At 39.7% G+C, this 15203-nt stretch overlaps 1 protein-coding gene across 3 annotated transcripts; it reads left to right on the top strand.

The window, feature by feature from the left end:
• The first annotated feature begins 292 nt into the window (after positions 1 to 292).
• nek10 (NIMA-related kinase 10) lies at positions 293 to 14959 on the top strand. Of its 3 annotated transcripts, none has more exons than XM_030393222.1 (36): positions 293 to 487; positions 648 to 762; positions 884 to 944; positions 1069 to 1202; positions 2780 to 2875; positions 3284 to 3368; positions 3462 to 3500; positions 3597 to 3675; positions 3765 to 3832; positions 4798 to 4877; positions 4956 to 5042; positions 5295 to 5519; positions 7178 to 7317; positions 7843 to 7904; positions 8005 to 8076; positions 8190 to 8254; positions 8434 to 8536; positions 8689 to 8817; positions 8919 to 9056; positions 9166 to 9211; positions 9303 to 9424; positions 9671 to 9773; positions 9883 to 9958; positions 10100 to 10229; positions 10337 to 10407; positions 10504 to 10711; positions 10881 to 10968; positions 11042 to 11116; positions 11259 to 11304; positions 11479 to 11516; positions 11612 to 11712; positions 11856 to 11966; positions 12446 to 12551; positions 12789 to 12832; positions 13163 to 13218; positions 13428 to 14959. In XM_030393222.1, exons 1-36 carry the CDS (start codon positions 427 to 429, stop codon positions 13462 to 13464), a joined length of 3297 nt encoding a protein of 1098 aa, XP_030249082.1. In that variant the 5' UTR covers positions 293 to 426; the 3' UTR covers positions 13465 to 14959. The 3 variants fall into 3 exon arrangements, with proteins under 3 accessions (XP_030249082.1, XP_030249081.1, XP_030249084.1); XM_030393221.1 differs by having other exon boundaries at positions 3459 to 3500; XM_030393224.1 differs by lacking the exon at positions 8919 to 9056 and having other exon boundaries at positions 3459 to 3500.
• Positions 14960 to 15203: the final 244 nt, after the last annotated feature.

Raw genomic sequence — 15203 nt, 5'->3', positions numbered from 1 at the left:
CATTTTTTTTTTTTATGTGGAACAATTTTCTTTTTGAAAGCTTAATTAATTACAGTTTCCACTCGGTCCCCATGCTCCTGCGGTTTAATTAAATAAGAACTGGGCATGATTTGTTCATGTAGCATCAGTTGATTAATTAAATTCCTGTCCATTTCCTCACGTTTAGTTGAATTATTACAGTTAATTTACAATATGTATGTGTGTTTGTGTTTGTGAGTCAAAAGACATCTTAGTGTTTAAACGCTCGACGACGGAATGCGAATAGCGTCCGTTGCTTCCATAGCAACCACGACTCTCTAATACTGCTTACTTGGATTGGTTGAACATGCTGTGAAACTGAGCATTGTGTTTTCTTATTTGCTAATGTAGGGGCGTCTGCTGTTCCAAGAATAAAAACTAACCTATATACTCGACTGAGGATATTTAATGAAGCTACATTCATATTTAGCCGTCCAAAATAACTATTACTGCCAGTTGGAGACTGAAGGTAAGAGACGTTTGACTTGACAAACAAGTTCAGTTCAGTTTACCTGCTTCCTTCAGCCAAACATAAATAAGTTAGTCTAGCTAGCAGAAGCTAACTATGTTTGTATGCCTGAGTTACTGAAAGCAAGCTAACTGTCATAATGTGCCTGAAATGTCTAAAGTTGAGCCACAGGTCACTCATGGAAACAAAGGGGGGAGGCTGAAAATGTCCAATTCAGTTAGAAAAGTGAGACAAGGAGAAAAGTTGCCCCTGAGATCCAGAGGAACCCAGAGCAAGTAAGCTGGGGTCATCTCCTCCTCAAGGTTATGTTCCCAAACTTCAAATGTGTTCTCCTGATATGCCCAAAACAAATCACCTGATAAGACTTTTTTTTTTTTTCTCATCGACTTCTTCTAGGGCATCTCATGATCTCAGGAGGCTTCAGTCCCTGCTTGCCAAAAGCAGCCCAAAACAAGAGGTGAACAGCAACAAATGACGCCACTCTGAGACTATGTGTCTAGACATTTTGATAACAAAGCAGCTCATATTTCTTCATATCTGTGTACAGTGTATGTTGTGGTTTGAGACTCTCTGTGTTGCAGGCGGCAGTGTTGAGTCATAGTAAAGCACGCAGCGGTGGGGCCAACAGATCAGGCCCACATCCTCCTAAAGACACCAGCAGACACAGGAGTGAGAGCGACATCAACAGTGAAGTGTCTGAACTGGAAAAATTCAGGTTTTCAATCAATTTTCTGTCATTTGTTTTCACATGAGGAATTTGCTTTTGTGTTTTGGTGCACGGAATAACACTTAAAAAAAGACATAAAGCAAGTACAGCAAGTCAAAACAGATATAGTGAAATATATCCAATAAAAAAAACAATAAAATGTCATCTGAAACTTAAATTCAGTTCTTAGGGACACAAAACTCACTATGAAGCTGTATCGAAGCTCCATTTAAGCCTTTCCATCAACTAGTGAAGTTAAAATGTCCAAAGAATAATTGCATGTGTATCTAAAAGTCAAATATTTACTTAATTACCTCACATATTTCCTGCACTAACAATCATCTTGGCTTTCTTTGAGTGCATAAAAGTGTGTATATGTTACTGGGACTCTGTTATTTGGGGGAAAATTATATCTGAGATTTTCTACGCATACAAACAATAAATTTTTCACCTATATCTCACTTTAATACATATACATTTTAGATGTTGCTTTTTTTCAGGGATGCCAAAGGACTCAATTGTTAACAAATTTGGGCAAAATAAAAAATCAGATCAAGTCAAATCAAGTCTATTTATAAAGCACATACGACAGTGTCCACGGCTGTAAGTGCTGTATAATTAAATAACATTGATAAATAGCATGACAAGGTAAAAACAAAAAGCAGTACTGATAACATAAAAATACTATTGCATACAAGGATAAATAAGAGCAAGAGGGGTAACAAGAAAAACATGAGACCTTAACAACACTCTTGTTCTCGTTTAAGAAAACAAATAAATTTAACTTCAGCCCTAAAAGTGTCTGCAGAGGGGAACATGTGATTGAAAATGGTAGATTGTTCCGGAGCTTTGGGGCGTCCGCTGTGAATGCACAATCACCCTTTCCCCCGAGCCTCAACTGAGGGCTGTAAAAAGCTTTAAAAACAAATTATAAACCCTTAAACTCAGTCCTAAACTTGATGCTGTCTCTCTTCCTGGTAAAGAGTCAGTTTTCTAGCAGCCGCATTCTGCACCAGCTGCAGGCGAGACACGGATGACAGGCTAAATCCCAAATAAAGAGCATTGCAGTAATCCAGCTGAAAGGGGCATCTTCAGGTCATTAAATAAGAGGTACAGTTTGAGTCTTAGTTGGAAGAAGAATCCTTTCACAGCCGTGTTAAATCATTGTCAAATTTATAAGCTGGTTCGTAGATGACGCCGGGTTTCTGACCTGAATGTGAATGTTAGGCACCAGGGGGCCTAAGTGATCAACCATACTCATGAATAGACAAACAAGACCAGGACAGATGTATGTATAGATTTTTTCTTGACAGATATTCTGTGCTATAGATTCATTTCTGTTCGATATTTAGCCATTTTCGTATTCAGTATGTGACCAGAGCATGGTAGTGGAGAGGAGAGCATCTATATTCTACACCCATCATTCAACCTGTATTATAGTGGACAAGTCTTCTGAGATAAATAACGGACTGTCTCACACTCAATAGAACACAGAAGTTGATGTTTAAGATAAACTGTTTCTTTGAAGATCAGATAAGTCCAATAAGACCATTTAGCACTTTATTATAGATTTGTTCATTTTTCAGCATCACGTATAAAGACCAAAGATGTTTCAGCAGCCACCCGCTGCATACACTGTTCTCTGACATCCTCACGTCTTTGGTCAAGAACCGACTCTGCAGGTAAAATATGCTGTAAATGCATTCAGATTTCTTCTCTTGTCCCACACATTGTATCTTGCACTACAGTCACTCTGCTTATTTATACATTTATTTATACATTTGTAAATATTTCTTGTACATTTCTTACATTCTGTACATTTTTTACATTTTGTACATTATTTTGTATATATTACTTCTTTTTGTTTCTATTGCTATTTAATATGTCTAGGTTGTTCCTCTTATTTCATTGTGATGTTATTGTCTCTGTGTAATGCTGCTGCTACACCGTAATTTCCCAGCTTGGGATCAATAAAGTCTATCTATCTATCTATCTATCTATCTATCTATCTATCTATCTATCTATCTATCTATCTATCTATCTATCTATCACAAGGCTGACATGACTAACACTATGTACTCCTTGTGTAGTGAATGGATTGACCATGCACCACCTGAGAATGTCCTCAGAGTTCTGATCTGCCTACGATTATTGATCAGAGATCCCCACCATCAGGTACAATGTGAAAAAACAACTATCATTTGTAACTTTGACTGTATGAATGCTTCCAATGTGTAAATGCCTCTTTTAACTGCTTCCTTTTAGAAGATCCTCCATCAACTCCAAGGTGTCAGTTTACTAGCCAGGGTAAATGCTTTCTAAGATTTCCTCACATGCCTTAACAGGCTTTGCTCTGTGATTTTTCCGCATGTCATCCTCACCGCTGCTCTGTTCCTCTCTCAGTATCTGGAGTCTGTCACTGCCATGTACATATCTTGTGGTGAGCAGGCGTTTGCGGTGCAGAAGCTGGTCACAATGACCTGTGAGTAAACCGATGACAATATCATGAAACTCGTGATACGAGCCCCGAGTACGTCCTCATCAGCGCTGTGTTTGCTGATTGCTCTGCAGACATGTTTCAGAAGCTGTCTGCCGTTGAGAATCAGAGGGTCTGGGTCACAGAGAGCGGCGCTCACCGGGTGAGTGAGAGGTTGTGATAAGGTTATCTGTGATTATGTGGTATTCAAATCATGTCTGAGCTGAACGTAATGCCAATACGTAATACAATTTTTTACATTTTAAATGGAGAATATTTTTGTTTTTCTCCTGTATAGTTTTTCTATTCAGCTCCAACTATTGTTTGATTTACCACTTGTTTTTGCCACTGACAGCCTCAAATTGTTACTCAAAGTGTCTGACAGCATGGAAAGGATCCCTACAGAGATACACCTCTTTCTTTAAGCAGAAACAGCCGCTCGCTGAAGCCACCAGACTCCATTTGCAGAAACATGGTGATTAATGAAACAGTGGATAAATGAACCAAGACAGTTTAGGCAAGTTTGTGTCTTTTACAATCATAGAATTACACTTCTGCAAATGGAGGCTGGTGGATTTGGCGTCCTTACTTCCCACCATTACCAACATTAATGAAATTAAACTAGAACTGTAAAAAGTTCATGCACAGATTGCCGTGGATTTATTGAGAACATTCCTGCTCCCAAGAGGATAAACCTTTTCCACATTCATGACCACTAACAAGTGGAAACGTAAGAAGATGTCTCATAATCTAACTGATAGATTACTATTAAATCCATCCTAAACACTGGATTCTACTGAGGATACACCTTTTCACAAATTAACAACGTCTCTTGCAGTGTCATCCACATGAAAATGTACATTTAAAGCTCTGCTGTAGCTGTTATGGTTGCTAGGAATAGCCAGAATGTCAGTTGTGTTGCTGGCATGGTCGATAATAAACCTTGCAGCTTCCAGGGTGCGAATATTTGCAAATGATTACAAAGTCTTCAAATTTCTGACAATATTAGGTCACACTTTTCCTGTAGCATGATGGTCCCTGCTCTCGGTTTATTATTAAAAAAATCTTCATAATTTATTGAACTTTGTGGAAAAGATTCTGGTCTCTATTGAAATAAACTATTTATAGACCCTGGTGAAGCTCCTCTCCACCACGGATAGCAGCGTCCTGCTGGGAGCCCTGCTGGCGCTCAACACTTTGGCTGAGAGGTAAGCAAATACTTCATCTAGTGCATTAAACACATTTAGGATTTCATCCGTTGCAAGATTTCCTTTCCTCCTCTGCAGCCCAGAATGCAAGGAGGAGATTGGAGAGCTGCCTATAGTGGAGAACCTGCTCATGATACTGCAGGAATACGACCTCCTGTCAAAGAGGTTGGAAAACACTTCCTTGTTGATGAGTACATAACTGTCAGACAACATATTATGTCTAAGAAGGGGCACCGTCATCCATTTAAATAAAAACTAGACAAATAATTGCATCTTTTCTTAGCTTATCTCATCTCTCCTTATATTGTTTTATCTTATATAAGAACACAGACAGATTTTAACAAATGAATTATCAGCAAACACAGTAAACACATGGAGGGAAGCAAGGCCGGACTGAACCTGATGTTTTCCTTCCAGACTGAGTGCGGAGCTGCTGAGGCTCCTGTCCCCGGTGTGGCAGGTGAGAGACCAGGTGAGGGAGCTGGAGGGTCTCCCGGTGCTGCTCAGCCTGCTGTACGGGCAGCACCTGAAGCTGCTGTGGAGCGTCGCCTGGGTCCTGGTCCAGCTCTGCGAGGACCCCGACACCAGGACGGAGATCAGGAGCTGGGGCGGGGTGCAGCAGCTTCTCCGGCTGCTCAACAGGTTTGTGAGACAGAAGAATGAAATCTTATATGAAATTTCTGTCAAATCAAATACATTCAATTGTGTTATTTACAGGGTTCGTACGGGTGCTTGAAATCCTTGAAAGTGCTTGAATTTCAATGTTGTGCTTTCAAGGTCTGAAAAGTACTTGGATTTTAGTTTAAGTGCTTGAAAGTGCTTGACATTATAACTCTGTCTTCCACAAAATTGGGATCAGACTGGATAATTAATTTCTGAAGTTTTTGCTATTATGAAACATAATTTTAGATGTTTACAGCATAATGCAATGTACATAATTGTGATAAGAAAAAATCATGAGTATATATATTCCTGTAGATACGTATTTTACCCCAGCAAAAAGGTGCTGGAAAATCTTGAAAATGCCCCTTAAAAGTGCTTGAAAAGTGCTTGAATTTGACCTTGAAAAATGTGTACGAACCCTGTATTTAAAATATTAGTAGAGCTGGGCAATAAATCTCTATTAATATTGTAATCTAATATATTGTGACAGTTGTTATATCTTCATATATCATATGAGTTGTCCTTTGCTGGTTTTGAAGGCTGCATCACAGTAAAGTGACATCATTTTGAAACTTACCTGATTGTTCTACTCAAAGATCTCATTGTGTTAATACTTTGTGACATCTGTGTGTTATAGACGGCCTTACAATAATGTTGGAATATCGATATGAAGGCATTTGGTCAAAAATACGCTGTGCTGTATCAAAGGCAGCTGGACTTGTTTCAGTTTCTTGAAGACCTTTCACGTCTCTTCAGGTCTGAAGAAGCCTCTTGGATGGGAGGTGAGACGTCTTTAAGAAACTGAAACAAGTGTAGTTGACTTCGATGCAGCACTTAGAATAACTAAGACCTGGATTACTGTAATTGGTGGGACTGGATGACAGAAGCAAATATCTTGAAGGTTCTCGAAGTGCTTTTGAGGAGATTTTAAAAAAATCTAATATTGTGTGACTTGATGTAGTTAAAGGTAAAACTGCCTCTCTGTTCACTGACTTATCTTTCAACCAAAACCTTTTACCTTTGTTAACATTACTCACCTGTCCGTTTGTTTCCCTGAATATTCACTGTTTGAAGCTACAGCAGGTACTTTTATGTCCACACTGAAGTGATTTAAAGAGTCACTAAAAAGAAGAAGAGCTTGACCCATATAAAAGTCAGCACACCTCTCAGTCTCCCAACTTCATGGAAGTAAAACACTAAATCGCTGAAGTATCTTAGAGTGTTTGTGAAGTGAAAAGATTTATGTTGCCCCATACCAAAACATGAACTGTGATGTATCAGCAGGATGTTGATAAGTAGGTGAGCTTCATGAGCTTTCTGGCATTTTTTCTCATCTGAAACACATTCAGATAAACCCTCCAACATTATAACACATGAGTCACTAGCATCACACAACATTCAAGTAATAAAGCTGCATTTTAAGGCCAAAACAAATGACAGAAAAGTGCTGCTGTTTTCGTTTAATCCATTTATGTATTAGCATATTTGTCCAGGACAATACAGGAACCATTCTATCAGACTACATAACATTTAAAGATGTGTTGCATGCAGGATTTTCTACTTTAATTTGAGCACATAATAAACAGTTTAAGAATGTACTTTATTGAGTGCGGTGATATACAACATAACTCTCACAGTGACAGGCAGTATGTGTCTGACCGCTCGTCCATCGAGACGCTCTCCAGCGCCAACGCGGCCGGCCGTATCCAAAGACAGCACATCAGGGAGGAGCTGAGCCCGCAGGAGGAGGTGGACAACACGACGGCCCTGCAGTCAGGTCAGGGACCAAACAAATTACCACATGCTTCACGAAATAATGTGTTTTTTCTGCAGGGCTTCTTGAGAGTTAGAAATGATCCAGTAAGGATTTGATTATGTAAGATGTTGATACAGGCCAGTAAAAGTTTTACTAGTGTTGTATACTGTACGGTGAATTCCACCCCCAGTAGAGTCTTATCAGTAAGAGAGAATGTAAACAGTTTATTCCTGCCACTGAGAGAATCCAGACCACTTAGAGCCGACATGCCGTCTCTGTGATTGTGGAGGAAGTTGTGAATGTTCTGTTTGTTTCTAGTTTGTAGAAAAAGACACAAACTAATTTGTCATAAAAAAATAAAAAACATGTTTTTTTTTTTTGTTAGAGCTGCAGAGAATTGAACAGTTTAAAGGCATCGCTGTTTCCAGTGTTAGTTCTGTCTGGCGTTTGGGGAGTGGGCTGTTAACGTTCACAGCTGTTCATTGGGATGTCTGAGATGGATCAGATTGCATGTACGAGTTCTCTGCTCTTTAATCTCTTTTCCAGCCTGCTGTACAGTGCTGACTGAGCTCAGTCTGGATGACACATCTGCTCACCACATTGTGCAGGTAAAGAAAAGTCTTTGCTCACCAAGCAGGACAACTTCATATCAAATCTACATATATAAAACATTTGAAAAATGCATTAATTAAATGGATCTTTTCTCAGGAGAATGGGGTCTATATAATCACAAAGTTGATTCTACCCAAAAACTCTGGACCAAACGTCACGTCTTTACAGGTATATGACTTCATATGAGTATTAAATGCCATTATAATGTAAATGAAGATGGTTTATATCTGAAATATGTACCAGGAAGTGACATAGTGACAAATGTGTTTGTTTATTGGCAGTGCTATGCATTTCGGACCCTCCGGTTTCTCTTTAGCATGGAAAGAAACAGACATCTGTTTAAGAGGTGATGTTATACAGGATATATACACACACACATTTAAATATTTATTCTAGAAAGACACATATGCGACTTCGACCTCATCTCATGCATAAACTGTTCCAGTGTGGCTACTGTTGGATCTGTTGTGGAAAATCTCTCTGAATGTTCTCCAGTGCTGTTATGCAATCTTTGATCCGTTTCAGACTCTTTCCCACGGACCTTTTTGAGTTGTTTATTGATGTTGGACATTATGTACGGGACCTCGGGGCCTATGAGGGACTGCAAACCAAAGTTTCGCTCTACAGTGTAAGAGAACAGCTTCTAAATGGATCCGTCTGTTCATTCAGCTGGTTTCGGGCTGCGAAATTAAAATAAATATTAATAAATAAGATAAAATTGACACGGAGAGTTATTTTCTGTGAGAAAATTGATGGGGTGTTGTGTTTTTTGTAATGCAGGAAGAAGAGCTCGACAGTCTGAAAGAGAGCATCGAGGCTGTGGACCAGAACCGACCTCCCCTTAAAGTCATCAACGGTTACTCAATACTGGACCATCTGGGCACCGGGGCCTTTGGGAGCGTCTTTAAGGTAAAAAAGGGAGCACGTTTGCATTTTGTTTCTGAGTGACCTCATGCTTCGGGTGGTTCACATGAAGTGTCATTGGTTCCAATGAATATACTCGATGACAGGTGCGAAAGCAGAGTGGCCAGAACCTCCTGGCCCTGAAAGAGGTGAACCTCCACAACCCGGCATTTGGCAAAGACAAGAAGTCCAGAGACAGTAACGTGGAGAAAATCATCTCAGAGCTCACGATCATCAAAGAACAGGCACAGAGTTTCAGTTTTAATCACTGACAGTCCGTTTATGATCTGTCTGATCTAGTGCAGCTGGTTTTTTTTTGTGTTGTTTATGTGTTGATTTGATCTTTCTCTCAAGATGACACATCCAAATGTCGTGAAATATTACAAGACATTTTTGGAAGGTGAGGATAATTATTTTACATCGGTCCCTTTCGCCTCCGGGGAGAAATTTAACAAAAAAAATTCAAAGCTGAATCTCGCTGTTGATTTCAGGAGACAGGCTGTACATCGTGATGGAGCTGATCGAAGGAGTCCCGCTGGCTGAACATTTCAGCTCTCTGAAGGAGAAGCAGCAGCAGTTCACAGAGGACAGAATCTGGAATATTTTCATACAAGTAACAACATAATTCTAATCCTTTTTATATATATATATAAATGTGGGAAATTACTGCAGCAGGAGATTGTTTCCAAAAGGATCAGTGTGTTCTGAGGAATTTCTGTCTGGTCCGTTTGTGTGCTCACTGCCAATAACCTAAAATATGAATGTACATTATTTCCACATTTTGGCTCAATGGAAACATCTTAGTCCCTCTGAAGTTTTAACTTAATTTATAATGTATACTGTGTACCCTGTCCCTCAGATGTGTCTGGCGCTGCGGTATCTGCACAAGGAAAAGAGAATAGTCCACCGCGACCTCTCTCCAAACAACATCATGCTGGGCGAAAAGGACAAAGTCACAATCAGTGAGTTGTAGCTTACAGGTTTAAACACACCACATTATCTCCATCCACATCACTCTCCCTGTCCGGTGTTATTACAAAAGTGGAACCTGTGTCCGTCTTTCTCTTGAAGCTGACTTCGGCCTCGCCAAGCAGAAACAGGAGAACAGCAAGCTGACGTCAGTGGTCGGCACCATCCTTTACTCCTGGTGAGGGGTTTTCATTAGGACTACTTATCTGTTGGAAAGTAGTTCTTTAACTTTAATCGCCATCCACATCATTGGGAGAAAGATATCCTAAAATCGGGGTGTGTGTGTGTGTGTGTGTGTGTGTGTGTGTGTGTGTGTTAGTCCAGAGGTGGTGAAGAACGAGCCGTATGGAGAGAAAGCTGATGTCTGGGCTTTGGGCTGCATCCTCTACCAGATGGCTGCATTACAGCCTCCTTTCTATAGCAGCAACATGCTTTCGCTGGCAAGCAAGGTCACACACAACACACACACACACACACACACACACACACGTTGGAGTAAAAATAGTTTTCTCTCTGCCATCTGTTACTTTTCTTGTGTCTAATTCTGTTCTGGTAGATCGTCGAGGCCTCGTACGAGCCAATCGAAGAAGGAGCTTTCTCAGAGAGAGTCACAGACATGATCGGCTGGTGAGACTTTTCTGTACAATTGATTGGTTTTCATTTTATTTTATATAAAAGTCACTCACTTAAAGTACTCTCTTCTGTTACGGGACGTCGTGGCAGGTGTTTGAGTCCAGATGCGGACCAGCGGCCCGACATTGTGGGCGTCAGCTCCAGGATCTCCGACCTCATGATGAGGCTGATGGACGGCCTCTACACTTCCCAGAATGCACTGGAGAGAAGAGCAGAGAGGGACAGGAAACGAGCGCAGAAGTACTTCCTGGAAAGACACACATGCAGGAGGAACTGCTGTCACTCAGACCTGCCTCAGGTTAAATGCAATTTAAAGGATATCCTTGGAGAATATTAAGATAATATTTGTTGCTGTCCAAAGAGGCAACTAAGAACTATTTTTGCGATTAAATATGAAAGTTGTAAAAAACTTGATATTTTTAGTTCATGTCCTGTCCATACGTTCTGCACTTTTTTTTTATTTTTAGGAAAAATCCTTATTAAATGCTGAATGTCCGACTCCACGCTCCTCTGCAGCCTCCAGTTCAAACCACAGGGGGCAGAATATCAGTCAAGGTACAAATTTAACAGACTGGGAAAGAAAATGATCACATGGTGTAAGTCATTATAAATGTTTTTCTGTTTTTAGATGAGTCCTCAGATGTTGATGTTGAACCTTGTGATACCAAAATCGACACCTCGGCCGTTACAGGAAACCACTACGGTTAGTCAGCAAGCTGGTTTCAGTGATAAATACGTTTTTCCTGTTCACTGTCAACAAGGGGGGCAGTCTGGGGTTTGGACTGGCAGTCTTTCAAAGCCAGAAAGCTACTGTTTTTTTCTCCTGTTATTTTCCATGTTCTAAGGTTTAAAGTCCAGTCCCTGTGTGACACCTGACCAAATGATATCTGGGTAAGAAAACTCTCACATTATCATCAGTATTGATGTGTAATGAAACAAGCAGCTATGTGCAAAGAGAGACAGACGTTTGTAGATGCACGGTCACCCAGACAAAGCTTGACAAATTGAATTTGTTCACATCTGACAGTTTATTAACCTGCATTTTCATTTTGTCTCGTCTCTCAGTTTGGATCACGCTGCTGCAAAGATTAAATCAAGACCAGGTGCCGTCTCAACCTGAAGGAAATGCGTAACACTCATTGTTGACTCATAAAGAATTTATATATATATAAGTGATATGGTTTTGCTGTCGCCGAAGGTTCAGCAGGGCTCTGTGTCTCCCAGAAGAAGGTTCGGCTGATCGATGATCCCATTCAGAGGCTCCTCACGCAGCTGCACAAGATTATTTACATCACTCAAGTACAGTAATACAAACAACTACTGTTCGATCTTCTTAAAGTTCAGTTTAATGCTGAACACATCTCATCAAATACAAATCCAGTTATTCTGAGGGTTTCAGAGGCACAGCGGTGATTAACGAGAAGTCTTTTGTTCACGTCCAGCTTCCACCTGCTCCGCACCACAACATCAAACGACGGGTTGTTGAAAGATTTAAAAAGTCTCTGTTCCACTGTGGGAGCGATCCATACAACCTGAGGGTGGAGCTCAGCAAGGTTTGTACATTCTCAAATGTAAGTTGAGCTTGTTTTGTCTGACCAACGTTCCAAGAATGGGCGAAACCTCACAAGTGAGAAGCTGGAACAAGGAAACATTTGGCATAAAGTTATTTTTCTTTTTGATTTTGATCAATTATTGGTCCAAACCATACTTAAATTAAGGAACGCGGTCACAAATTAAGTTAAACTCTTTGGCATTATCTGATGTAATTAAAATCCATGTTTATGTTAGAAGAAAAACAGTATTTTTGATTCAGCTCAGGAATATAATCCCTTTCATCCTTTAGTTATTCATCCCACTTCTGTTATATTATTTCGAGATATTTGGTGAGATTTCTTTTTTTTTTTCTTTGTAAGTCAACAGGAGAGTCCAAAGAAATTATTGGAGAGTCTCATTTTTTATTTTTTTTATTACACCCATTAACTTTTGTACCGTCCCAAAGCAAAATGAGAATCTGCTTCATGTTTGGCTGCAGCTCCTCCAGGCTTCTCCGGAGCTGATGGAGTCAGGTTCGACCAGTTCAGACTGGTTTCCCCTGATCCGCCACTTCACAGGAGACCACAATGCTGCTGACAGTACAGGTAAGAGTCACCGTCACCTCAGCCTCACCTTGTACGTCAGGCACAAAACACAACACAAAATACTGGAGGATCTTTGTCAGCTCTCCTCTCGCATAAAAAAAATCAAAGAATCTGGGATGTAGTGATATATATCGAGGTATTCATCAAGCTGATTTTGGCCTTATGTGTTGCAAATTCACCGCTTTATGTTTAGATTTTAACGTCATGAATGTGCGTCTGATTCTCTGCTTCTAACAGGCGACGGGAACCTCAAGGAGGGAGTCACCTATCAGCAGATGCAGGTCAGTTTCTCTGAGAGGGTCATCAGAATTTTTGCGTTCTTTTTTTTTATTGATTGATTGACGTCACACTGATTCGGTTTCCAGCTTCGAGTTACATTACAAGATCAATACTGCTCATGGAAATGAAAGACTTGTTATCAAATAATTACTTTCAATAATTTCTGTCATATTTACCAACTATTTAAACTCTCTGGACATGTTTTAGGTGGGTGTCAGGTTTGTTTTCCTCCTGCTGGAACTCTTGTCTCATTTTTAATTTCCGTGTCAAGTCATATTGAACATCTGTCTGATACCAGTGAAGTGATTTCCTGCTCAAATGTTCCTTTTCAGGGGATCATAGAGGAGCTGCTGGAGGAGAGCAGCTACTATGAGGAAACACACAGCAGGTGATGAAGGACGACTCGAATTCAGTCGTTATTCATCATTGAACAGATTTTTTTTAACTGTTTTTATGGTAAAATTATGATGTGTTTTATTTTAAGAGCAGCTGTCAGTTCATTTGAGCTCTTACGTCACAGTTTCTCCTGATTAAAGAGCTGAATTGAAAGCGACTCGCTGTAGTTTTAATCTTCTGTGTTTCGTGTTCATTTTTAAGGATCTCAGAGAAAAGAAACGACCAAGACAACAAGTGACCTTCGTCCTCGTCCGTCATTACTCCAGAGTGGCGACGTTTGCATCAACCTGAGTTCACAAAAATACTGTATATACACTAGTAATGTAATTTGAATCCATCGTTTATACATAATTTATAATTTTATTTAAAACAATGGAAAACTTGTTTGTATTTAGGCTATTGACAGCTCAGCTGAGTTAATGTTGTCATAAGTCTGCTGCAACATGTAATGATCAGTCTGGTGATTATTTTCTTAATCAATGGATTAAATGTTTTGTTCATAAAACGCCAGAAAACAGTGTAATATGCTCCTGAGCGTCTTGTCCAATCAACAATCCACAATTTGAATTTAAGATTTTAAATGTGGTGGCAGGAAATCCTCACAAACAACAAGCTCGAACTGGGGACTATTTTGAATTTGTATTTACTTAATGATCAATGGATTATCAAAATATTTTCTGATCATTTTTCTGGAGATTGATAAGCGAAGAATTGACTTATCACTGCAGCGCTACACCGCACATCTCATCGGTCCTCAGGCATTGATTATTTGGACAAACTTGACGTGACTGTGTGGTTCTCCAAAGATAATTTTATGTGTGTACTAGAGCTTCAATGGTCAATCGATTAATTTGTTATCAAATTATTCAGCAACTTTTTTGATTAATGATTAATTGAGTCATTTATTAAGAGAAAAAAAGTACAAATTCTCTGATTCATGCTTCTTGAAAGTGAATATTTTCTTGGTTTCTTTGAGTTGTGGACGAAATACGACACTTTAGGACGTCTTGTTTGGAAAACTCCTTTTCTGACATGTTTAGACCAAAACACTGATCAAATCAAAAAATGTAAATAATCTAGTCGGAGCTCTTAAATCTACACTTAATTGTATATACATGTGCTTGTAATGAAGCTTGTTGATGTTTATTTCTGTCGGTTTAGACCGTGAGAAGCTTCTCAGGTCACAGTGAACTGGCCTGTAACAACTGACTTAACCTCGACTCTATCAAAGCTTTTTATCTCCTATCTGTTGGGTTCAGCTCGTGTGAAGCTCTCAGTTTTGTTATTTCAGGTTCGTCTGAGTTTAGCACTTTAACTTCTCAGGATCAGACTCAGCAGTTTGACTGTTTTAACTCCTCACTGCAGGACGGCGTATCACAGCGTGTGTTTCAAATGGCTGCGGGCCAAAATGTCCTCATTCAGTTTACTTTCAGAGAGCTGATAAGAAACCAAACCTTCACCTTGGTCCAGCATCACGCTGCAGTTGTTTGACTGCAGCTTTGGCGGACGGTGAAAACTGACCACGGACCATTTTTCAAAACCTGTTCCACTCTCGCTGTACTTTAACTATATGTTGACGTGCACTTTGTAAGTAAATTCACTGTACATTTTCATTGTGGAGGGCAGTTGAAGGGCTTTGTATGCACTTTGATCCAAAAGGGATTAGACAGTATCACCTGTATAAGGAATGTATAATGATGCAATAATTCACCGAATAAACAATATTTAATGCAGCTGTGATCGTTTCTTGTGTTTCGTATACATAAAATAAATATTCAGTTTTGTTTTTCTGATTTTGGCAAAGTGAATCCTTTAATATGTGACAGCCCTTAAGACAGCACTATTATAATTAGCTTCTTATTCTATAAATATGGACTCTATTCACCAGGTTTTTTTAACCTTGTTTATTATCTGTGCTGCAGTGCAATTCCTTACAAGAGCCACAGGGGGCAGTAGGACCCCGCTTTTTGAGAGAAG

This window comes from Sparus aurata, chromosome 17, assembly GCF_900880675.1.
Source record: "Sparus aurata chromosome 17, fSpaAur1.1, whole genome shotgun sequence".
Lineage (NCBI taxonomy): Eukaryota > Metazoa > Chordata > Actinopteri > Spariformes > Sparidae > Sparus > Sparus aurata.
Note: the sequence above shows the minus strand (reverse complement) of the source record. Positions and strands in the feature narration are given on the sequence as shown.